At 57.1% G+C, this 23,231-nt stretch overlaps 1 protein-coding gene across 4 annotated transcripts in view; it reads right to left on the minus strand.

The window, feature by feature from the left end:
• The window catches only part of CLIP1 (CAP-Gly domain containing linker protein 1), a 90,116-nt gene that overhangs the window by 23,859 nt on the left and 43,026 nt on the right, over positions 1 to 23,231 (minus strand). The window contains exons 8-18 of one of the 4 annotated variants that reach the window (XM_045841603.1): positions 21,515 to 21,575; positions 20,281 to 20,313; positions 17,266 to 17,370; positions 12,635 to 13,579; positions 10,803 to 10,919; positions 8,895 to 8,952; positions 8,308 to 8,391; positions 7,280 to 7,436; positions 5,779 to 5,944; positions 5,456 to 5,671; positions 167 to 283 (exon numbers count right to left, since the gene is read on the minus strand). In XM_045841603.1, coding sequence (XP_045697559.1) covers positions 167 to 283; positions 5,456 to 5,671; positions 5,779 to 5,944; positions 7,280 to 7,436; positions 8,308 to 8,391; positions 8,895 to 8,952; positions 10,803 to 10,919; positions 12,635 to 13,579; positions 17,266 to 17,370; positions 20,281 to 20,313; positions 21,515 to 21,575 — 2,059 coding nt within the window. Of the gene's footprint in view, positions 1 to 166; positions 284 to 1,380; positions 3,628 to 5,455; positions 5,672 to 5,778; positions 5,945 to 7,279; positions 7,437 to 8,307; positions 8,392 to 8,894; positions 8,953 to 10,802; positions 10,920 to 12,634; positions 13,580 to 17,265; positions 17,371 to 20,280; positions 20,314 to 21,514; positions 21,576 to 23,231 lie in introns of all 4 variants that reach the window. The other 3 variants (XM_045841620.1, XM_045841612.1, XM_045841619.1) reach the window with 3 other exon arrangements.

Raw genomic sequence — 23,231 nt, forward strand, 5'->3', positions numbered from 1 at the left:
TATTCAATAGTCTCATGGTTCTGGTGGGCACTCGCCTCCATAACAGAGGTCCGACCCGAGCGAGGCCACACTTCAGAAATACAGGACCCCGGGCCAGTCAGTGGTCGGACACCCCACGAGGCCCGCGAGCGGCCCTCTGTACAAAAAGCCACTCAAGCCTGATTACTTCGCTCTGCAGCTTCTCGTTGGTCTGCTTGGTGTCCTCCAGGGAGGCCAGCGTGGCGGTCTTCTCCTTGGTCATCTGCTCCACGATCTGCATGGCGTCGTCCGCCGTCTGCGCAGCCTGGACACAGGAGGGCACAGTGAGAGGGGCGGCCGCCCGGCCTGTGCGCCGCAGGGACCGCACAGACAGGGGGGGCCGGCCTCTCGGGGACGCAGGAGCCTGGGACCGGAAGGGTCTCTGCTCCCGACCCCCACACGCTCTTCAGGCCGCGGGGAGACAGGCCGATTGTCATGTGCCGTCTGCACGGACCTCGAACCCCAGCACCAGGCCCACGTCACAACAACAGCCCTGCCCGTCCTCCGGCTCACGGGCGGGAGAAACCGTTCAGTGGTGACCGGGGGCAGTGCCCTCGTACGGCTGAGTTTTTCTCTCCCTCCCACTCACTGCTAGGGGTTGCTAAAACACTACCACTGCTCTTTTCGAATCTGGGGCTTTGTAAAACGCTCAGAATTCAGGCTGGAAATTTTTCCAAAATAAAAATAAAAATTATTTGGGCAATTAGAACATGAGGGTCACGTGTTGAATGAGAAGCACTGAACGGCAAAGTCTGGGAGACGCTGTGGGTAATGAACGTAAACACGGCTGTGAATAAAAAAGATAGTATGAATACGGAAACAAGTCCCTGGCTGACAACGTCTTAAAAACAGCCATAAAACGAATGAACGTCTCTGCAGGCACCGGCTTGCACCTCCCGTGGCCCAACCGGGCTCACGGGACTTCTGCGCTACGCCGTCCCGGTGACCAGCCATGGGTGGCGTCTCCCCACGCCCAGTGGGCGCACGCCATGTGACGGGTGGAAGCCAAATGGAAGGTAGCACATACTGCAGCGTGTGCCTCTTTTACGATGGTCCGTAAGCCTCCGAGGGCCACGTGTCACTTTACCGTGAGAATCCCCCCTAAGTTAAATATATATCCTTGTTATTCACAGTTGGCGTTTCGGCCTAATGGAGACAGGCTACAGCAGTTAGACATTTAGTAGAGATCTGCCCTTGCAGGCGGCAACAGACAGCGTGAGACACAGGAGCGCCTGCCTCGGCGGGGTGGGCGGGCGGCTGCGCACGGGGGCAGGCGCGGGCCCCCAGGCCACCGAGGAGTGAGTGAGTTAGTGCACGGGGTTAGTGGTCCGGGCTTGGCGCTGGAACCTCCTCCCCCTTTACCGTCAGCGAGCGCAGCGTCTCGAGCTCTCTAATTCTAAGAGTGAGCTTGCTCTTGTCTTTCCTCAAAATACGGTTTTCGTTCTGAGACTCCAGGAGGTTGGCCGAGATGTGGCTGTTGGTCTTGGCCAGCTGGCTGATCTCCTTCTGCAGGACGAAGTAGCTCTCGGCCAGCTTCTCCTTCTCCTTCAGGAGCTCGTCCCTCTTCAGCACCACCTCCCGCTTCTCGGCCAGCAGGCTCTGGCTGTCCTGCAGCGCCTTGGCCCGGTCGGCCAGGGCCGCCTCGTGGTCCAGCCGCAGGTCGTCCAAGATCGCCGTGAGGCAGGCATGCAGCTCCTGCAGCTCCACCTTGGACTTGGACAGGGAGGCGAAGTCGCCCTTCAGGGTCTCGATGTTGGCGGCGAGCCGCGCCGTCTCCGCGGCCAGCAGCTCCTTCTCCTTGAGTATCTCCGCCACCTTCTGCTCCGAGGTGGCCTTCTCTTGGACCAGCGCGCAGTTCTCGGACTGCAGCGTCTCGGCGCACGCCCTGGCCTCGTCCAGCTCCTGCTGCAGGTGCGCCATGCGCCCGCGGAGCTTGCTGTGCTCGTGCAGGGAGGACTCGCTGTCCTTGGCTCTGGCTTCCTTCTCCAGCAGCAGGGACTGCTGCGCCGCCTGCGTCTCTTGGCTCAGCTTCTGGCACTCCTCCTGCAGCATGCCCTTCTCGGACCAGCAGGTCTTGAGCTCAGCGTTCAGGCTCTCCCTGGCTTGCTGGATGCTCGTGTGCTCTTTCTCCAGATGCCTCTTGGCGTTCTGAGCCTCCTTCAGCAGCAGGGAGAGCTCGCGCTGGGTGGCGGCCAGCTCCTGGTTTTCCTTCCTTCTCTCCTGCAGCTCCTTCTTCAGCACGTCGAGATTGCCCAGCAGCTTCATCTTCTCCTGCACAGCGACCCTCCTGCTCGCGCACTCCTCGTCGTACTTCCGTTTGAGCTCTCCCATGGCGTTGATGGAGTTCTCTCTTTCGGCAAGCAGGTCTCCGTTTTGCATTTCCAGCACGGATTTTTCTTTCAAGACGCTATCGAGCTGCTTCTTGACCTTGCAGATTTTCTGACAGACCATGTCCCTCTCAGAAGTCAGGTAGGCGAGCTGCTCGTTCAGGCTCACCTGAGCGCGGGCGGCCTCGTCCGAGCACTTGCTGAGCTTGTCGGCCAGCAACCTGTTCTCACGCATGAGGTCTTCTTTCTCGGCCAGGTGCCTCCTCTCCGACGTGGCCAGGGTCTCCTTCTCGTGCAGGAGCTGGAGGCACTCGGAGTCCGTGACCGCCCGGCTGGCCTGAATCTCTTCCAGGAGCTTCGCGAGGCTGCCCTTGGCGGCCTGGAGCTGCAAGGTCTCCAGCTCGGCCTTCCTCAGCGCTTTGCTGGCACCGTCCAGCTGCGCGCGCAGCCCGCTGGCCTCAGTGCTGAGTAGTTGTTTAACTTGCAGGGCGGCTGCCAGGCTGACGTTCAGCGTCTCCTGCTCTTGCTGCAGCGCGTCTTTCTCGAGCTGCAGGTCCCTGCTGCTCTGGAGGAGAGCGTCTCTTTCCGCCTTTAAGGCTGCGCACATGTTTTCAAGGCCTGCCTGCCTCTCGGATGCTGCCTTTTTCTGGGCTGTGAGGTCTGTGATCTCCTGCAGCAAGGCTCTCTGGTCTTCGGTCAGCTCCTCGTAAGAGCTCCGGAGCTTCTGAATCGTCTCATCTTTCTCTTTCGCCAAGGCCAGGTGCTCGGCCACAAGCTTCTGGGCGTGACTGTCCAGGCGGTCTTTCTCCTCCCGGCCCTTCTGGCACTCGGCGATCAGGCTGTCTTTGCTGAACTGGAGCTCTTCTACGAGAGCCTGCAGGGTCACTTTGGAGGCCCGCAAGGAGTCGTTCTCCGTGTGGATCTTCAGGAGTTCTTCCTGCGCGGTGTCGACCTCTTGGAGCAGTTTCTCCCTCTCGGCAGCCAGGGCTTCGCCGCGGCGCTGTTCCTGCTGGCGCAGCTTCTCGGCGTCCTGCTTTTCCTCCAGGACTTTCTCCTTCTCTAGAGTGAGAGTGTCGTTTATTGACCACAGTTTCTGCTGGTCTTCCTGCAGCAAGGTTATTTTGGCCTCCACCTCGACCAGCTTGGACAAAAGCGAACCTTTCTCTAACTTTAAAGCGTTCCCCTCCTGCGCGAGAAGCTGCTTCTCGGACCTCAGACCCCTCAGCTCTTCTGACATGAGCTCGATCTCTTTTCTGGCTGATGTGAACAAATAGGTTAGCGACTACAGGAACAAAAGGTGGAAAGAATGGAAACAAAATGAAATCAAGCAGACAAATGCAAGCCCAAATAACTTAACGTAACCTAAGAATCACGGAAGCTAAAACTCTTTCCTACGGGAAGGGTCACGGGCGTTGCCTGGGGAACCAGGGGAAGCGCCTAGGCGAACAAGCCCGTGGAAGGGGCGACAGGGCAGAGCGGCTCTGTCTGCGGAGTCTGCCGCAGCGGGCGGCTCACTCGGTCTTGGCGAGGACCTTTTCAGGTGGTCCCTGACAGCTGCCTAGGAGGCAAAAAAAAACAGGAGCGTGGTTCTGACATCAGGGCGTCCTGCCGTTCTAGTTATCCAATAATTCCTAGAAAGGGATTACTTCATTCTTTCATAGAAAGAATGCACAGAAGTTCTTTAAAAACACAATCCAACGAACTATAAAAAGTGTGTTAAAGCCCTGGCTGGCGTAGCTCAGTGGATTGAGCATGGGCTGCGAACCAAAGTGTCGCAGGTTTGATTCCCAGTCAGGGCACATGCCTGGGTTGCAGGCCATGACCCCCAGCAACCGCACATTGATGTTTCTCTCTGTCTCTATCTCCCTCCCTTCCCTCTCTAAAAATAAATAAATAAAATCTTAAAAAAAAGTAAGTGTGTTTAAAAAAAGGTGGGGGGAGGGAGAGATGACACTGTGGCTCTCGGGGTCACTGCGGGACCTCACTTCCTGAAGGACACCACGGGCCTGACACGGATGTGGCCCCGTGTGGCACAGAGGATTTCAAGGGAAACACTGAAAAACGGGAGCCTGTCCGGATAAAGGGAACTGCAAAGACAAAAGGCCTGGAAATCACCGCCAGTGTCTGACGGCTCGTAGAATTTAAAGTGTCTCGCGCGGTGACGAGAAAACCCCGATGGCCAGCGTGCGGGAGAGGGACGTTCACGCATGACACGTGTCACGTCACGGGCCCCTCAGCCCACGGCCGCAAGTGGGGTCTGTTTCCGATCCTACACGGGCTCTTTCTGCACCTTCTCCCAGCTGAACGCCGCCTCTGCTGACGTTTCTCTGACACACTAAACATAATTAAAGGGAGGCATTCACTTTTCTTGGAGCAAGTTAAATGGTAACAGGAGAAACTTAAATGCTAGTGGGAGGGTTGAACTTCCTAAAGTTACCAGGGTCAAAAAAGACCTCCGGGGGAGGGGGGTGGTGCAGAGGTCTGGCCCCGACACCAGGAAGCAGGGCAGTGCACCGCGCCCCACGCTACAGGGTGACGGGCGCTTCCTCGCAGCCCCGGACCCGGCTTCCTGGTCCCTGAGCTCACGGTGTCTCCCTGGGGACACAGCACAGTGCCCGCCGGAGTCCCTGCTCGTGAACTTTCCCCTGAGGGCTCTGTGCCTCCAGCCGGGCTCCACTCCCTGCTCACCTCCTCACCTGGCCTGGCCTCTGGCTTTTCTGCAACGGGTCCCTCCTCACCCTAGCGCAAGCTGGCAGCGAGAGGGCCAAGATTAGAGGAACGCAGGCCTTCCTCTAATCTTGGAGCAACAGAGATCTGTTACAAGCAAGCCACGTGAGACGCTGTGACAGCCGGGATGAGTAGGGGTGGGGGCCACATGGGACGTTCAGGGGAGAGGCCTGCAGCCGTCACTGTCCCCGAGCAGGACAGCGGCTGGCACGGACCACCTGAAGCCACAGGCATGCGACTCCCCTCTGGGTCGCGTGCCCTCGGAGGGCCACAGTTTGCAAAGGCCCCCTGGGCTCATCCCATCAGCTGCCATGAGCTGAGAGCCCTTCCGGCCTCCGCCCGCGGCCGCCCGAGTGAGCGCGGTTCTCTCCGCCGCCACGTACTCTGGCTTTGTCGGCCTGCTTCCTCAGCTCCCCCATCTCCTGCAGCAGGTCCCGGTGCTGCTCCTGCGCCGCCGCCAGCTGCTGCTCCGCGTCCTGCAGCCGCTGCCGCAGCTCCCGCACCGCCTCCTCGTGCTTCGCCCGGGCCTCGGCGCTGGCTCCCTCGTACCTGGCTTTCAGGTCCTGGTACTGGTTGTGGCTCACTTCCGCCTTCTTCTCCTGCGGAACCCCGAGAGAGAGAGACGGAGGGAGTCGCCCGGCCCCGCGGGGACCCACCCCCCCCCCCCGTGCCCGCCAGCAGACGGGCCCACCGGCCGCCTCCTTACCAGGTCCAGCAGCTTTCCCAGCAGCTCTTGCTTTTCCTCCTCGTGCTTTCCAGCCGCTTCTCGCTGGCTCTGCTCGGCCTTGAGCGTCGCTTCCGCAAGGCTTCTCTGCAGAAGGCCTGCGCTCTCGTTGGCCTTGGTAAGTTTCAGCTGCAGTTCTTCTATGTTTCTAGAACAAGTTCGAGACCGGGTGTCAAGTTTCCCAAAAGAATGCTTTGGATTCTGGAGTTCTACTGAAAAGACACTATGTTAACAAGTGTATTAATGATCATGATGACGAAGAGTGAAGAGTAATTAATAACGTCTGAAATAAGCAGCAACAAAAAAGTGTCTGACTTGCCCTGAAGAATAATTTTCACAACTGTCATAAACACGTGATCTAGAGCAGCAGCTACTGTAACTGTTAGGGTTATTTGATGTCAACAGATCTACGAGGAAATAGGAGTAAAAAGCAAACATGTTGAGAGTATTTACCAAGTTTCAAAAGTTATCAGACCAGGTTATCAAAAACTCATCCCTAGTGATGATGCCCAAGAACATGAGACAGAAAAACGACAAGTAACTGGAGGTTCCCGGCTCACGGACAGCCAGGCGGTAGAACAAAGGCGTTCAGCCACCACGGGGCACCAACCTAGAGGACGGCGGCGGAGGGAACCTGGGCGGCAGGCGCCCTGGGTGTTACACCTATAAACTTCCCCGAGATGCGAGCCCCCGCCGCCAGCCGCACCCGCCCACATCAAGGCTGGGCAGAGCTGGCCCAGGGAGGCCGACCATGTGTGGTGCGTGGCTGGGTGGAAACGGGAGTTTGCCAAGTGGTAACGCGTTCCAAACTGGATGCCTCATGGTCCTAAAACGTCCTCTGAAAGATTCTGCCTCATGAAAACGTTTGGTTTTTACATGGCAGCTACCAAAAGGAGGAAGAACATCCAGGTGACACGGCTGCAGGAGGAGGAGGAGGAGCGGAGAGGAAGGTACCAGAAGCTCGAGCGCTGAGGACGCACGACGGAGCGGGTCTCGCAGCACGGGCCGGGGGGCCAGGCCGCCCTGGAGCGGATGGACACCTTGGCCAGGGCCCAAACCTCACCCAGCCTCCGTTTCTCTTCCTTTGGCACGGGAGCAGCCATGTGCTCGCCTCACAGGGTGATTACACACTCCGTACACACAGCTGCCAGCACAGCCCACGGCGCACAGGCAGCCCGTACGAAGGGTTACCTGTCACCACATTGAATCGGGTGAAGATACTTCTAACTGCCTGTAAAAGATGCTGCTACTGCGGTTGGTAAACTACTACCCTCTCTCAGCAAGTCAACGAAAGGCTACAATGTTGCATTCGCAAGAAGTTCCATGGCAGAGGACTGGAGCACACACCCACGTGGGGAGAAGGAAGCAGCAGGAAGCAGAACGTGAGAACGCAGCCGCCCGCCTGGAAGACCCAGGCTCCCCCGCCCGGACCCGCGCCGGAGCTGGGCTGTGCAGGCTCTCGCTGACGTCCGTCCGCACGTACCTCTCCTTCAGACGCAGCTCGTCATTCATCCTGGTCAGCTGAGAGGAGTTGTCGCCTGACATTCTCATGATTTCCGCGATGTCGTTCTCGAGTTTTCCTTTCGCCTTTATCAGCTGCTCTTCTCTCTCGTCTCGCTCCCTGAACTTCGCCTCCATGTCTGGACACACACAGAAGAAAACAGTGCTGTGGTGTTACCATCAACAAAAACGTACCGCTTGTGTCCTGCACGCCACGCCTTGCCCTGGGAATACATGCCTACAGCAATCCCTGAGGACATCACATCCCAGCAAAGACCACGAACACTGAACACGATCGATCAAGAAAACAAACAGTATAATGACGGTGCTCAGAAGAAAACAACACAAGCAGAGACAGGAGCCTGAAAGAAGTTGTGGGGGGTGAATCTGAGACCGGCCCTGTGAGCTGTGACACTTCGGCAAAGGCCGGAAGGCAGCGAGGGAACAGGCCTGCCGGCAGAGGGGAGAGCGAGTGCAAAGGCCCCGGGGCAGGAGCAAGCTTGGCACGCGGCATCGCCAGGGAGGCTGCCAGGGCCGGAGCAGGAAGAACAGAGGGAGAGGCAGGGCCCGGCGCCCGTCGGGACCACAGCTGCTTCCCTCTGTGTGAGACGGAGCCACCGGCGACCCTGAGCAGGAAGGGACATCAGCCGGCTGGGTGCTGAAGGGTCGCTCTCGCCGCTGTGCTCAGAACAGAATGAAGGGGACAAGGGCAGAAGCGGGCGGACCAGGAGGCCCGCAGTCACAGCAGCTCAGACGGGAGAGGGCTGGCCGGGATCCAGGGCGACAGTGGGAGCGGAGGGACGGGCCGACACTGTCCCGTCTGAGCACAGGGCAGAGGGATTCACCGGAGGCGGCGACGGCCCTCGACCAGCACCCGATCCCACTGGGTCGGCGTAAAGGGGGAAGCGGGTGAGCCTGGACAGGCAGCGTGTCACTGTGCCACGCTGTGGCCACCTTGACTCCCGGGAGCCTGCTGCGTTCCACGGCTGGGGGCCGGAGACCCCTTCTTACCTGTCAAGTTGTCTCTCAGCTTCTCCAGTTCGGAAGACAGCGCGTTGAACTGCTCCTCTTTTTGGTGTAGTTTATTTACAGTTTCTGTGCAGGATAAAGTTAGAAGTTTAAACCTATTTCGTATTTCACAAGCCATCGAGGACGTGGCTGCCTTACAATCGAGTCAACCACACGCTTGCGATCTGCGGTCTCAGGGGTGCTACGAAGTCCCCCTGCCACTCAGACGCCGGGCGGGGAACCCGCCGGAGCAATGGGCAACAATGGGCATGCGTCTCCTCCATCGCCCGGGGCTGCGGGTGCGGCAGGGGCCCGGCAGCACCTCCCCCTCCCACTTCCCTCAACGGAGCCATCGACGACGACAGCTCAGGCAAGATAACGCTCTGCCCCAGTATGCTTGCATTTTAACACGAAACACACTTTATATCGAGAGAAGGAAAACGTGCGTGGGAGTGGGAGGCCTGGGGAAGCCGGGGGTGCGGTGCTGCTGGGCGCTGCAGGGGCCCCCGGGAGAGCGCGGCCTGACTCTGGGTGGCATGGGCCCCGCGCCCCATGGAAGAGCCGTCCGCAACGGCGTCAGAGACGCATACCTTGCATGCTCCTCTGCACAGAGACCGCCTCCTCTGAAGCATTGGCAAACTTCTCTCTCTAGAGGAAAAGAATTGATACTCAGAATAGAGATATTTCAGAATATAAAAACTAAAGGTTTCAGTCAAGTGTAACTGTGCTATCTGCGTTTGGCGGCTACTCTTGTCTCATTAAAACTGACTCACACTTAAGACGTGTCGGCATCAACCACGACCGTGTGCACTGTGCACGCACACGCCCCAGTGAATGAGGTCAGCATGGGTGCGTGCCTGGGTGTGCACACACATCTGTACACGTGTGAGCATGCTTATTTCGGTGTGTGCATTCGTGTGTGTGTGTGTGTGTGCGCGCCTGTGGTACATGTTCCTCTTACCTGGCTTCTTGTAAACCTACAACTTTCCTTCCCCAACACATATGAGCACCCCTGGCAGTGCTCATGGTCATTGGCCTCGACTAAGCTCAAGTTTGTGACGCAGGAGACAGGGGAGAAGGGAGAAGAGTTGAGAAAAGCTAAGAAAAACATGTCTTACAGCCTGGGGTGAAAGATCGAGGACACGTGGAAGGGAACGTGACGTCCTGACGTGGACGGGCTGGGCTGTGAGAGGGGGTTAACTCGCTGGGTCTGCTGCCCAGCACCCACCCTGCCCCCGCCTTGCTAAGGGTGGGTGCTGGTGGTCCGGGACAGCCGGCAGGCTCACTGCCACCAGGCTGGAGGCGGAGGCGGCACTGTGCACGGCCTCACTGCGCACGGGCCCAAGGGCCCTAGTGTGCTGGTGTATAACGTGGAAGGCCCCCGTGTCTGTAAAACTAAGCAGCCTGCACCGTGCCAGACACAAAGGCCAGACTACCTGCGTGAAGCACGGAAGTCCCCTGTATTCGCAGTCTCACTCCCAGGGTCCCCGTCACCCACGGTCAGACATGGTCTGAAAGTACTAAATGGGAAATCCCAGAAGTGCACAGTTCGTAGGTTTTAAACCGTGTGCGCTGCTGGGACTGGCCGGACGACGCCTCGTGTGACCCCGTTCCGCCCTGCCCAGAGGTGACCCGCCCCTTGTGCCCTCCGCACTGTGCACTGCACCCGCCCGGCAGGCGCCCGGCCGCTGTGGGTCATCAGATCCGCTGTCAGGGCACCACGGGGCTCGGGGCCGCGTCACCCTCACTTCACTTCACAACGGGCGCAGGGGCGGCGACGCTGGCGACGCAGACGTGACAAGGTGAGCGTGCGGTGCTTCATTTACGTAAAAAGGTGAAAGCTCTCGACTTAATGGGAAAGAAGCTATATGCTGAGGCAAGGGTGGACCTTCTGTCCGTGAGGCTGTGAGGGACCTCCTGCCAGTCCTGCTGTTGCGGCTCAGACCCCGAAAGAGCACTCAGCGCAGATGGAGACGGCGCTGCCCGTGCGGGCGGGAGGCGGGAGCAGAAAGCACGTCTCGCCGACGGGCCGCGTCCCGCACCAGAAGGCACCGGGCCTGTCCGAGGGCTTCCGCGAGGCCACGTGACATTGGTCACGGCGTGCTGTCACAACTGTTTCACCATCAGCGACTGTGCAGCCCCTCGCTGCGCCTGGCAAGGGCACCGCAGGTGTGCGTGGACGGGGAAAAAAGCAGGGCAGGTGCAGTCCTAGCCGCAGTCTCGGGCGTCCACTGGGGGCTGGGAACGTGTCCCCGCAGACCGGGGTGGGGGGCAGGGGGCGACCGTAAGACCTACTGTTATTCCTGGTTTGGGTCTGATCTGAGTCCCCTCGGGGTGTTTATCAGCCGGTGACTGACACACTCAACTCAAACCCACACTCGGAAAGAGGAAATAAAAAACAGGTTCGATGCTGCTTCTGTACGGAGAGTTTGGTTTCTAAACGAGCGCAACTCGCACGGCCGGCAATGCTGGGGCTCGGACGCACGACGGGCACTCACCAGAGTCTGGAGCTCCTTCTCCAAAGCCTCCTTCGCTCGACTGACCGCGCTCGAACGCTCCTGGAGCTCACTGAGCGTGAGCTCCCTCCCCTGCAGCTCTTTGGCGATGCTACTAGCCTACCGTGCGGCGAGGTGGCGGAGGAGCAAATGAACCAACGCAAAAAAAAAGAATGGGAAACGGAAAGCAAACACAAAAATGATGAGAAACAGACACAACCAAACGCAGCCGAGAGGGATAAAGGCACGGAGAAGGCATCGTTTTCTCTTTCTAACTCCGGGAAACCAGCGGCTTTGCACGCAGCCAGCTCCGCGTGGGGATGCTCGGGGCTGTTGTAAGGTAATCAGAACAGAGTCGTTTCCCGCACCCAGATCTGGGACATCAGCGTGATTTACAGCAGAAAGCACAGCTGCTTACTTTCTACACGAGTCAGCTGAGCAATTTCATTTCCCGGACTTTAAAAACCTTAAGATAGGAATGATGGGTACACGTGGTCTATGTTACCACTTTCCGTATTTTTATATGCCCACAGTTATTTGGACACTTAGCATAAAAGTGAAATTCTGCCCTGGCTGGTGTAGCTCAGTGGACTGAGCTCGGGCTGCAAACCAAAGCGTCTCAGGTTCGATTCCCAGTCAGGGCACATGCCTGGGTTGCGGGTCACGTGAGAGGCAACCACACATTAATGTTTCTCTTTCTTTCTCCCTCCCTTTCCCTCTCTAGAAATAAATAAATAAATCTTAAAAAAAAATGTGAACGTCTAAAAATGCACTCGATGCATCATCAGAAACGGGCTCTCATTAAAATCTTGATGTGAAAAGCGGACCCACCAGGAGGCTCCATATTCTCCACTGATCACTTTTTGTATTTTGGTTGGTATTTGGAACCAACTGAGGAGATTTGAGAAAAATTTCCCGTAAACAGTTTATCGCCTTCAGCTGACGCTACTTAGCAGTTTCCGCTGTCTGCCCGTCCTCCCTTCCCATTCGACCCTCACCCCGCTCCTCTGCCGCCAACAGAGCGGCTTCTCCCTCAACAAGCTCGGAACGTTGGGCCCCAGCGCCAGCACCCCAACTGTGGGGGCAATGGGAAAGGCCACGACCCGCAGCTGTAAGAAATGCGGCTGGCGAACGTTCCAGATCGGCTCCTCCGCCTTGACCAGAAGCGTACTCCTCTGGCCTCTCCCCAGGCAGCAGGAAGCAGACTGCGTTCCTGGGGAGAGGCCAGAGGAGTACGCTTCCGGAGAAACCCCGGAGAGAGGAGCACGGCAGCGCAGAGGGCCCCGGGCCCCCCACCTCGCCGTCACTCTGCCGGGACCATCACTCATCAGAGTGCGCTCACGGGGGACAGCGGAGCGGCACGCAGAGTCCGTGCTCTGCTGCCACGGCTGACCTCACGGGTGAGGCAATCACGGAGCTGGGAAAGGGGGTGACCTTCCCAGTGTCTGCCTCATTCATTCCTTCCTTCACCTGAACACCATCAACTCAACTCGGGTGGGGGGGTCCTCTCTTTTTTAAAAAGAGATTCTAGGCTGGAACCACGCTTTCACAGCGGATCACAGAACTGCAGAGATAACGTAACAGTATCTAGGATATAAGAAACCAAAACAGACTCACACAGCTAAGCAATTATTTTCCCAAATCTCCTCAGATGAATCCATGCCCAAGACACTCAGAAGATACCCTATGCAACTGGGAACGGCACTAGCACCGAGCAATTTGTTTTAATTAAATCGGGAATCTGGATGAGGAGTTGTCTCAACTCAAAAATAACGTGCGATGCAACAGAAGAGCAACACATGGGAAAGAAAAAGGTGGAGGATGTCGATACGCACCTTGCCACTTTCGGCCTCCTTTGCAACCTCTAAACTTTTAATCTGTTTCTCAGCCGCCTCCAGCTGCTGTCTAAGTGTCTCGATTTCCGCTTTACCTTCGGAACTGGCTTTCTGAAGCGCATCAAGGTCCAAGAGCTTCTCCTCGGCGGCCTCGAGCCGTGATGTAAAATCATCAATGACCTTGGTCTGTTCACCGCATTTGGCTCGTAGCGCCTCTAGCTCCTTTACCTTGATTTCTGCTTCCTGCAACTTGCTCAGCGTGTCCTCCATCTCCACCAGGTGCTGCTCCTCGGCCCTGTCCAGCTTCGACTGGACGGCTTCCAGGCTGCTCTCCTTCTCGCTGATGACCTCCATCAGCTTCGCCTGGACGGCCTCCATCTCTTTGGCGTGGGCCGACCGCTCCGAGTCCTGCTTGTTCTGCAAACTCTCTATCTCGTGCTGGTAATCCAGCCGCGCCTTCTCGATCTGCGTTTTCAGCTCGGCCAGCGCCGCCGTCTCCGCCCCGACGCCCTTGCTGAAGGACGCCTTCAGCTCCTCCATCGCCTGCTGGTGGGACGCGATGGCCGACTCCAGCCGGGACTTCCACAGCGCGATCACGTCCGCGTTCTCCTTGTCGGCGTGCTCCAGCTTGCTCCTCAGCGACTCGTTCTCTTTGGAGAGCTTCTCCGCGGAGGCCTGGAGGGCCTTCACCTCCTTCCGCTGGGCTTCCTCCCGGGCCCCGTACTGCTCCTTCAGAGACGCCACTTCTCGCTGGTGGTCGGTGCGGGTGGCTTCCAGCTTTTCCTGCAAAGCGCTTATCTCTTGCAGAAGGGACAGCGACGTGTCAACGTCCCCGGCGGGTTTGCTGGACTCGAGCCTCCTCCGCAGCTCAGCTACTTCCTGCGCCCGCAGGGCCAGGTCTTTCTCCAGCTCCATGATACGAGACTTTTCTGACACTGTGGCCACCTGTCGACAGCAGTCCAAAGAAAGAGAGATCATTCAAGTGACGGATCACCGAGGGTTTCCTTTCACTCTGAACACCTTAAACCTCTACCCCACCCTAAGGCAGCAGCCGGACCACCCCGAACACCCAGGTGTTAATCCACCCCTCGCTACAGTCACGGCTGGGGCCCCAGTCTGGCAGCTCGCGTGCAAAGCTAGAATCTTTGGCGGACTCCCACCATGGTGAGGGACTGAGAGAAACTGAACTTGGTGTTGAGTTTAACTCCAAAAAAATTTCTCTTTTCCTCCAGAGAAGCTTCAATCTGGGAAATACCCGTGAACTGATACGAGGTTAACGGAAGCAGTAACTTTCAAAGTTCTCAAGTGTCTCTGCCCGCCGGAAGAGAGAGTCTTCCTCCTGCTGCCCGTTTTCCCCACCCCGCTGCACTCGGGATGAACCAATGCTCCTCGCCCTGACGGAGAGGACGGTCCAGCCCAAGCCGTGCGGTGCGGCGGCCAGGAGCCACAGCGGGCTGCCGAGCACTCGGACGGGGCTCGCCCGAAGTGACTGGGGCCGTGCGTGTGAGACACACATCGGACTCCACAGAAGGGGGGAGAGACACGAACACCAACTGTCGGGTGAAGGGCTTTGTACTGACTACATGATGGAATGATAGTATTTTGGATGTATTTGTTTTACGTAAACTATATTATTACTCTCACCCGTTTCTTTTTATCTTTTAAAACAGTATGTTCATGGGAGTAGCAGCGCATGTTCAATCATATGTTTACATACGGGGCTCGTTTTACACGTGCACGGAGCTGCACTGGTACCAGAGGTGTGAGACTGCCTAGCGAGTGTTTCGGGGACTATCCCATCGACTGCAGGACAAAAGCCTCAAGTGGATGACGAGTCAGTTTACCGGCCTTCGAGAAAAAACGACAGTGAAAGAACGATCACTTACCTGCAACGACACATAAGCATCCTACACCGCACCCCCTGTGGGGTTTTCTAATTCTGTCCGCACGCCGACGCGCACCTCTGGTTCCCCTAACCCAGTGGTTCTCGGGCTGCAGGTGCACACATGTCACCTGGAGGCAGGTCTGCAGTGCAGGTCCCTGTCACCCCCTCGTGTTTTGATTCTATTTCGGCTCTGGGATAGGACCTAGGAAGCTGCTTCTTATAAACAAACATCCCAGGGCTAAGAAAAACACTTTCCTAACCTGTGCCCCCCTTTTTTTTTTTTAAAGGAAATTCTCTCCCTCCGCTGCCTGTGGGCAGCCAGACTACCACACAAAACGTGCAGGAAACGGCGGCCTCTGGAATAAAGTCTCCTCACCTGACCCGGGAAACAGAAGGGAACTGAGGGACCCGCTCCCACCAGGGAGCCCCAGACTTCGAGGATCCAATCTCCCGGAGAGGATGGCTCCCTCCCTCGCTGCGGGGACAGAAAGCCCTCTGTCCACCCTCGGGCTGTGACGGCGATAAGGACTGACGTGCCCACGGAGAGAGGGGACAAGGACACACTCCGGCGCCAGCTCCGCGGAACGAAGCCACTGGGTGTTTCGGCGCGGACTGTGGCTGCCGTGTTTCCGGGCCATCGCTGCTAAAGACGTTAACCCACCAACATGCCTCTTCTGGGGCGCGGGGCGGGCAGTTCGAGAGCTTGCCGTGGCTCAATAAGGTGCGAGGCCTCCACACACCCTATGGCTACAAGGTCTGTAACGTCCATAAACCCAGCAGGGCAACGGCTTGGCAGCAGAGCAGGCAAACTGAGGCGGTAAGAACTAGCATGCTTTCGCTCTGCCTGGCATTTCCCAGCAGCCGTGTTGTCCTTTATTTCCCACAATCCTCCCCTGCCGGTCTGAGGCCAGGAGGGTCAGCCCCGGGCCTCACTGGGGCTGACGCCGCCACAGCCAGGAGCACGCCGCTCACAGACTGGACTCGGGGGCCAGGAGGGACCCAAGTGCCTCCTGAAAGGAGTCTTGGGGGAGGGCGTGAAACCTGCCGGGGTCCCTGGGTGGCCTCACACCTGCCGGACCCTGAGTGAGGACAGACAGAGGGCAAGCCACTTGCAGGAAAATGACGGCTCAGATGTGAGATACGTGACCGACCCTGCTGTGAACGGATGCCGTCTTATCCACAGCAGAAAATAATATTAATAATAATAATAGTAAGTATCAAAGCTGTTCGCTGACAAAGCAGTTTGGGAGGGGCATTCAGAAGCAAAAAAACATCCTCCTCCAATAACCTCACTCTCAGCCCCTTCTGTCCCCCAGGTCAAGGCCGGCTCTCAGGTAACACAGGAAGAGCACCAAATACCAGCACATTCTTCTTACCAAATACACAGGAGATAGCTTTAGTTTTGAGGCTGACTGAGACCATTTCCTTTTTTCTTAAAATAAATAAATAAATAAAAGCATGATTTAGAGAAGAAAAAAATCACTCAATTATCTAGATTTTTAGATCAGTCCATGATTTCCCAAGAGGAGAAATTTCTAAAAATACTAATAATTCAAAAGAAAAAAAATCAGAGTGCTAATTAATATTTGATCAGAGAGAGAATAATTTTTGATATTTTAAATTTAAGGATCAAGGCAATTCAGCCATCGACAGTCAAATGCATGATCTGAGAGGTATCTATACACATGTGTGTGTGTCTTCTTCTGTGTAAGTGACTCGGCTCACTCCTTACACGTTTCAGCCCAAAACTGCTCCCGTTACACACAGACTGCATGTAGTGAAGGGCACGGACTCCGGACCAAACGGCCAAGACATGGACCTTGGCTCCACCTTCCTACTAGCTGTGTGACCTCGGGCAAATCACCTAACCTCTCTGTACCTCAGCGCCCTCACCTGTAAAACGGGGACACCACCACCAGCTCCCGCCTGGGGTTGCGGCGGGACTAAAGTGCACGCTCGCTCGGGCCTCGGCGCACGGGGCAGCGCCTGGTGCGCCGCGAGCGCCACGTGGCACTCCATGCGCGGGCGGAAACACGGCGAGGGCAATGGCTCCAGGGGGGCGAGGGCAGTAAGAAGCCATTCTGTTCCTGACTCCCTCTCCCTTCCTGACAGCTGAGACTTGAACCTCCCGGGTCACAGCACGGAGGGAAACTCAAAAGACAGACCTGGCGTCAGTCGAGGGAGAAGAAAGAGGATGGGGGTCAGCCCTCAACTCCTGCTAGTGGGGGCTCAGTGTTTCCGCGCCCTTCCCCCGCCCCGGGGCCGGGGAAGAAGGCAGAAGACAGCTCGAGTGAAACAATGACCAACAACGAGCCAGAAAGCCCAGTAGCCAGGACGTGAGGAGGAGAGGACGATGGGCTGCTGGCGGCCAGCTGCAGAAAGGTGCTTCGAGGCACCGGCCCGGAGAGCCCCCGCCCCAGGCAGCTGCGGACGCCCCGCCCCCCACGGCGTGCGCGGGGGCGGGGCGTGCGCAGGGGCGGGGCGTGCCCGGCTTGCGCAGCAGCGGGGTTCCGCGCTCTCTCCAGGCTGAGTCTAGCAAAGGAACAAGTCTGTACCTTCGACAAAAGGTTTGACATGAACCTCCTGGGCCTGCCCATCCGCCTAAGCTCACGGGGGCCTCGAGACCGAACTCGGGCTGAACCACTGGGTCAGGGCTGGGGGGGGGTTGCCCCCGGCCGGGGCGCCGCCCGGGGCGCCCACCACGCGCACACGCGGCTCGGCTTCGTCAGACAGCGGGAACCATTACCCTAGTGTCTTCTAACTCCCTCTGGAGTTTGTCAGCTTTGGTCTTTTCAAAGAGCAGGCTCTGTTCAAGCTCCTTAATGCGGGCATGCTCCAGTTTGGTCTGCGTCTGTTAGTGAAAAGGAAGAGGAAGAGAACACAACAGTGCCACCGTGACATGCCAGCACGAGAGGGGGGCAGCGCATGCAGGCTGGGCCGCCGGGCGGACACGACGGGCAGCGGGGGGGCGGGCAGGGCAGAGGGCGGCGGCAGTGAGGCGGGGAGTCGGGGTGAGGACGGACGCCACCCGCGCTCGGGGGCGGCGGGCGGGGGGCATGGCAAGGATACTAGTCTACTGGAGAGGAAAGATGGAGCACACACGAGGCAAGACGGAGGAGAGTCAGAGGCATGCAGCAAATATCAGTTACATCGATAAGTGAAGTTTATCAGCACACATTAGAATCGTTAATACTCCTCTAAGCTGTCACTTCCCCCTCCTCCCCACAGCAGCTCTTCGACGCTGATGTGCGTGTCACCGACTTGGGAACTTGAACAAGGAGGCCGATCCTCAGAAGGCGCACGAGCCCCCCGAGCAGGGGAGAGGTAAGGGGCTCCATCCTGTCGGTGCCCAATAAAGCCCTGAGCGGATCCTGGCACTTCGGCGTAAGCTTGACGTGACCGAGGGTCACGCGTGACACCTCACAAGGGGCACCCAGAAACCCAAGCTGTGGCCACCCCAGCGGCCTCCGCTGAGGCGCATGAGAAGGACCCCAGGAGCCGGGCAACGTCTCACAGCTGACAGGCGAGAGCCGTTAAGGCTCCGCTGTCTTTCCAACAGTGGCCTTTCTTAAGGCTATCTGTCTGTCACCGGTGGGGGCTGGAAGAAATTTTATTTACAAAGAGCAAGTTCAATACTAATTGCGTTCCACGGCCTCCGTCCCTGAGGCACAGAGCTGGAGAAAAATCTGGCCGGAACTGGACTCCTGGTCTGGCTAAGACGTAGTGACCATCAGCTCCAAAGTGAGAAGTGGGGACCCCACATAAAGGCATGAGTCGGAACTCGAGTTTCAAACCCTCGGAGACTCCCCATCACCACGCCCTCCGACAAATCCTCGGGGAGAACCCAGCTGATGTTTGTAACAGGTTCAAGTGCAGCAGGATCTTAATCAGATGAACTGGGTGCCCCTGTGAAGGCACCGCTCTCCCCCTCACCTCTCCTGGGCGAGGGGTTTAGCACAATCAGCTGATAAAAACGACTGAGCGCGCTATTCCCAGAAGCTTCTAGTCACTTGTATTAACATAAACACTGTGTGGCCCTAATGGGTCGGGTCTATCGGTCTGGGCCATCGTGGGCAACGAAAAAGCAACAGACTCCAAATAAAGTAACAGACAGTCGTGCAGAGACTCAGCAGAAGGTGGAATGCGTTACGTGATGAGCCTCTCTGCTCTGAGGATGCGATGCGCTCCAGAGCTCCCTCTGCCTGTGAGGCAGGGAACGTCCTCGTGGGACAGTCCCACGAAGCCCTCCCCTGCTTCCCCTCTGGCACCCCACAGAAAGAGCAGCACTGAAAACCACGCTGTCTGGCTCTGTGTGCATGTCCCTGGTCCCCGTGGGCCTTGGACAGAAGCTGTTCCGTTTACCCGCTGTCACAAGGAGAGACCTAATCCGGACCTACGTCACCGGGGTCCCAGCCTGGGACAGGGAAATTCAAAGAGCAAATAGCACAAAGCCTTGCCCCTCCTCTGGACGCTGAGCTCGGTGGGCCGTGGGGGGAAGGTCACCACGTCAGGACAAAAAGCCAGCGTCCACCGAATGGGGTCCTGTCCCCCTTCCGAGCCTGTGCAGGCCGCCCCGAGATGGGACGGCAGCCGGCTCTGCACAGCCACCAGCGCGGGGACGCGGGACGCACTTCCATGCTGCGTGCGCAGGGAAGCTGCGACAGTGAACAGGACAGCCCCCCCTTGCTCGGCGGGGGCCGTCTCGGAGGGAGAAGCGCCCCGCCAGGGCGGCCCTGGGGCCGGGCTGAGAGGGAAGCGAGGCTCTGCCAGAAGCGCAGGGCGGCGAGGCGGGAGGGGCCCCATGCAGGCGACAGCGGGGACGAGGACAGCGAGACCCAGATCACGGAAGGAGCTGCACAGAAAGGAGCCCTCGGAACCGAGGCCGTGTGTGCGAGGGTTCGGCTTTAGCCGTCTGTGCCGCGGCCAGCCGGCCGGCAGTGGGCAGAAACATCCTGTTTTAATGTAATTGTGTTCCCTCGTGGTGACCAAGCCAAGTGCAAAGTCGCCAGGGTTGGGAGCTCACTCTGTAAGGTCTGCATGGGGTGCCTGGGCTCACGCAGAGGGCGGGAAGGAGAGAAAAACACCTACGTGCCGAGTAGTACTGCCCCCGAAAAACCTCACTCCATTGAGATGACAAATTTAAAACACACTCAGTCTTCTCACGGAAGAAGGCTCGCCTCGAGTTTCAAAAACCAGGGGAAAAAACCTCCACGAAAGCCTAGCTTGAACGTCTAGTCAGCTGCAAGGACAGGCACTGGCCAGCAGGGGGCACTCACACCAAAGGCAATCAGCTTGGGATTCCCAAGGCCCTTTAAGTCTCAGGGGAATGAAATTAGGCAGCTTGGGAAAACTTCCCCCTCGCCCCCGAATTTCTGTAACTCCTTCATTTAATATGTCTTATGCCTCCGCTGGCTAGCATCTCTTTGGGAATAACCCTATTACGACCAGAAGACATCGTGAGTTCAGGGAAGGCCAGGCCCCCAGACAAAACTCTCTTCTTCCCCCCTTTTCGGCAAAGCTCTCTCTAACGTAGCGTGTGCCCACGGGTCAGAGGCATGGGTGTGCGGGGCTCAGCCGTTACATACAGTGTCCTCGGGACACAAATGCAACCGCCCTGAAAGCCGCATGCACAGGAGCACTAGGGCCGACGTCTCGAGGTCAGAGCCGCGGTTAGTATTCGAGTAGATCAATAAGCATTTTAATCTGTAATCAATCTGTGTTAACAAGGGGGGATGCCCACACGGTGGAGGTGCCCTCTTACATTCTCAGGATCTTCAGAAATCTGGCTCTTTTGCTATCAGTAAAAAAATAAAACATTAAACAACGAAAAAAAAAGAGATTCGACTAACGTTATCAATATGTTAGGGTTTCAAAAAAACACTGACTGGTTCTAAGTAAGTTTACAGACAGACTACGTGACTGGCCTAGAGCTGATGTGAGCATTTCTATCTGTGCCTCCCCCAGACACCCTCCGCTACATCTCAAAGGGATCAGATGGAGACAGGAAGCTTCTCGTGAGGCTCGGGGGGGGGGGGGGGTTATTTCTAAATGGATGAGAGTAACACAAAACAAGTAAATGAAAAATGTCTAACTGCATATGAAATGAGTGAAGAAGTTCCCTTATTAATAATCCCTTAGACCCTGGGCCTTCTAAAACTAAAACTCAGGAAATGGTTTTTTTATTTTTTTGCTAAGATACATTTATTTCCCAAGAAACCAGAGCTGCTGCTATTCAGAAGGGCCTTTGGAGTGTGAGCCTGGTGTGGGCAGGCGGTGAGCTCCAAACTGTAATGTGAGCAAAAGTGTGTGTGAGAGAACTGCACAGAAAAGTGCAATTTTCACTAAAATGTTACAGATTAAAGTACCCAAAATCTGCGAAATTTGGGAATTTTGATAATTTCTACTCGTCATATATCTAGCAGTGGTCTGAAAAGCATCAAAACCATTGTGACGAGATGAGAACTTGATGGTAAAGAAAAACCTCTGTTCATTAAATGAACAAGATGCCAGGGAAGTAAAAGCAGCCAAAATATGAACTGCTCATTTTTTTAGGTAATTTGTTTCTTAAAAATTCAACTACTAGAGCGCACGGCTGCTCCTTTTCCGGGGCTAGAAAGGGCTTGTGCTGCTCAGCTGAAAAGCAAGGCTGAGAGGAAGCTGGAAGCTTCGCTTTGGGCTGTTGCGACGAAGCAAAAAAGAGCTCCCTCTAGGGCCTGCCACTTGCGGTCATCAGAGGGACACGCAAAGTCTCCCTTGGGACACACTGCCAGATGCATGACTCGACTGACTCCAATTAAAGGCTCTGAATTTCAAAGCACGAGCGGAGAGTGGCGGCAATCCTCTGCAGCCGCAGGCCGGGGCGAGAGCTCGGCCGGCCCCCGCCACTCCCTCCCTCCGCAGCCTGCTCTGGCCACATATCAGTGGGCGCAGTGACCTCATCCACGTTTCTGAGCACTGGGACCCTCGAACACCTCGTAGAGCTGGAGGAGTTTTACCTCAAGGTCGCCTTTAGTGATGGATTCCTCCTCGACCCGGAACTGAAGGTCCTCAACCTTCCTGTGGGACAAGACGGGAACACAGCACTTCAGAGAGTAACCGAGGAGCACGGCTCCATACCGCGGAGAGCGTGAGAGTGTGTGAGAGTGTGAGTGTGTGTGCGCATGTCTACAACCCCCACCCTGCAGAGGAACAGGAGCAGCCTCGTCAGGGGGCCTCTGGTCCTCCACCCAAGCGCTCTGCTCCACCCGGCGAGCGCCGAGCCGTCCCCAGGGGCGTGTTCCAGAAGGCGGGAGGTGAGGGTGCACCTCCTGCCTTGGGTCACAGCCAGCCGAATGGACCTCATCCGAACCAGCTCTGCCCAGTGGGAAGAGAGGCCTGATCTCCACAGAAGGGGGTCTGGGGACGCAAGCCTGTCGTTTCTGCCTTCCGGGAGCAGAACTTGGGGAAAGCGGCAAAGAAAACAAGTCTCTCTTCTCGCCGCCCCAGGTCAGCTGCTCGAGGGCGAGGTGGGCCGGCAGCCCACACAGAGCACGCTGGGGCAGCGCTAGTGTCGGCCCCAAGGCCGCGAGAACAAGGCTGTGCACTCTCTGGGGGGAGAAGTGGTCGAGAATTCTATCTGTGCCCTGGCTGGTGTGGCTCAGTGGACTGAGTGCCTGCCTGTGAACCAAAGGGTCGCCGGTTCGATTCCCAGTCAGGGCACGTGCCTGGGTAGCGGCCAGGTCCCCAGAAGGGGGCGTGGGAGATGCAATCACACATTGGTATTTCCCTCTCTCCTTCCCTTCTTCTCTAAAAATAAATAAATAAGCTTAAAAGAAGAATTCCATTTGCTTCCAAAATGCACACCTTTTCACATTTTAAAATCTGGGAGACTGCGTGTGGGTTTCAGTTAATGCCGTTAGAAAGCCAGTGCAATACGGTACTTGGAAGACAGAAAATCTGGGTAACTCTCACACCGTGAATCTTTACAAAACTGGCTGTTCAGAGAAGGAAGAAAAGGGGGACCAAGTTCATAACCTACACACAAAACAAACCTTTCGAGCTCACTAGCATTTCTAAAAACTCTACTTGGTCAAACAGGAAGCAAACGTAAGCCCTCAAGCGGGGGACACGGCAGAGTCAGAGCGGGTCTGAGGACGGAGCGAACGGCGGACGAGCACCGTCGCCCTCTCTCCTGTGCCCGCGGCCACGGCCAGATGCGAGGAGAGAGCCGTTTCCTGGTGAGACACTGCGGTCCACCTCCGGGGTGCGGTCCCCGTGCCACAGCGGCAAATGCAACCGTCCGGCGCTCCGTCACGCTGGACTGCTAGAGAATTGAGTTGCTGCCATCGGACGTGACAGGCGACGGCAGTGAGTGCAGCAACAGAGGACAAACACCCCGGAGCCAGAGACGTCCCCGTGGTTTCCGCGATGACACTGTTCTCGGAGATGTCGCTTGTTAACGGTCTCTGAAGACCTTCTTTCTCCAAGAACCAAACTGGCGCTCGCTCGCTCGATCGCTCTCTCTCTCTCTCCCCCCCTTGATCTCACCCCGACCTGGATAATCCCTAACCGCTTCCCGCGAGAGCCTTGTTTTCCCATGAGGCGCTGACTGCGTCTCTCGAGGACCGGGACCTTCCATCGCCCGCCAGACACGAGGCGCTGTCCTCAGCCGCACGGGAGGGGCTCCCTGAACCCCGGGGAACTCGGACCCAGCACACCCTCCACCAGCAAAGT

This window comes from Phyllostomus hastatus, unplaced genomic scaffold, assembly GCF_019186645.2.
Source record: "Phyllostomus hastatus isolate PE091 unplaced genomic scaffold, TTU_PhHast_1.1 phas_contig_1162, whole genome shotgun sequence".
Taxonomy (NCBI): Eukaryota; Metazoa; Chordata; class Mammalia; order Chiroptera; family Phyllostomidae; genus Phyllostomus; species Phyllostomus hastatus.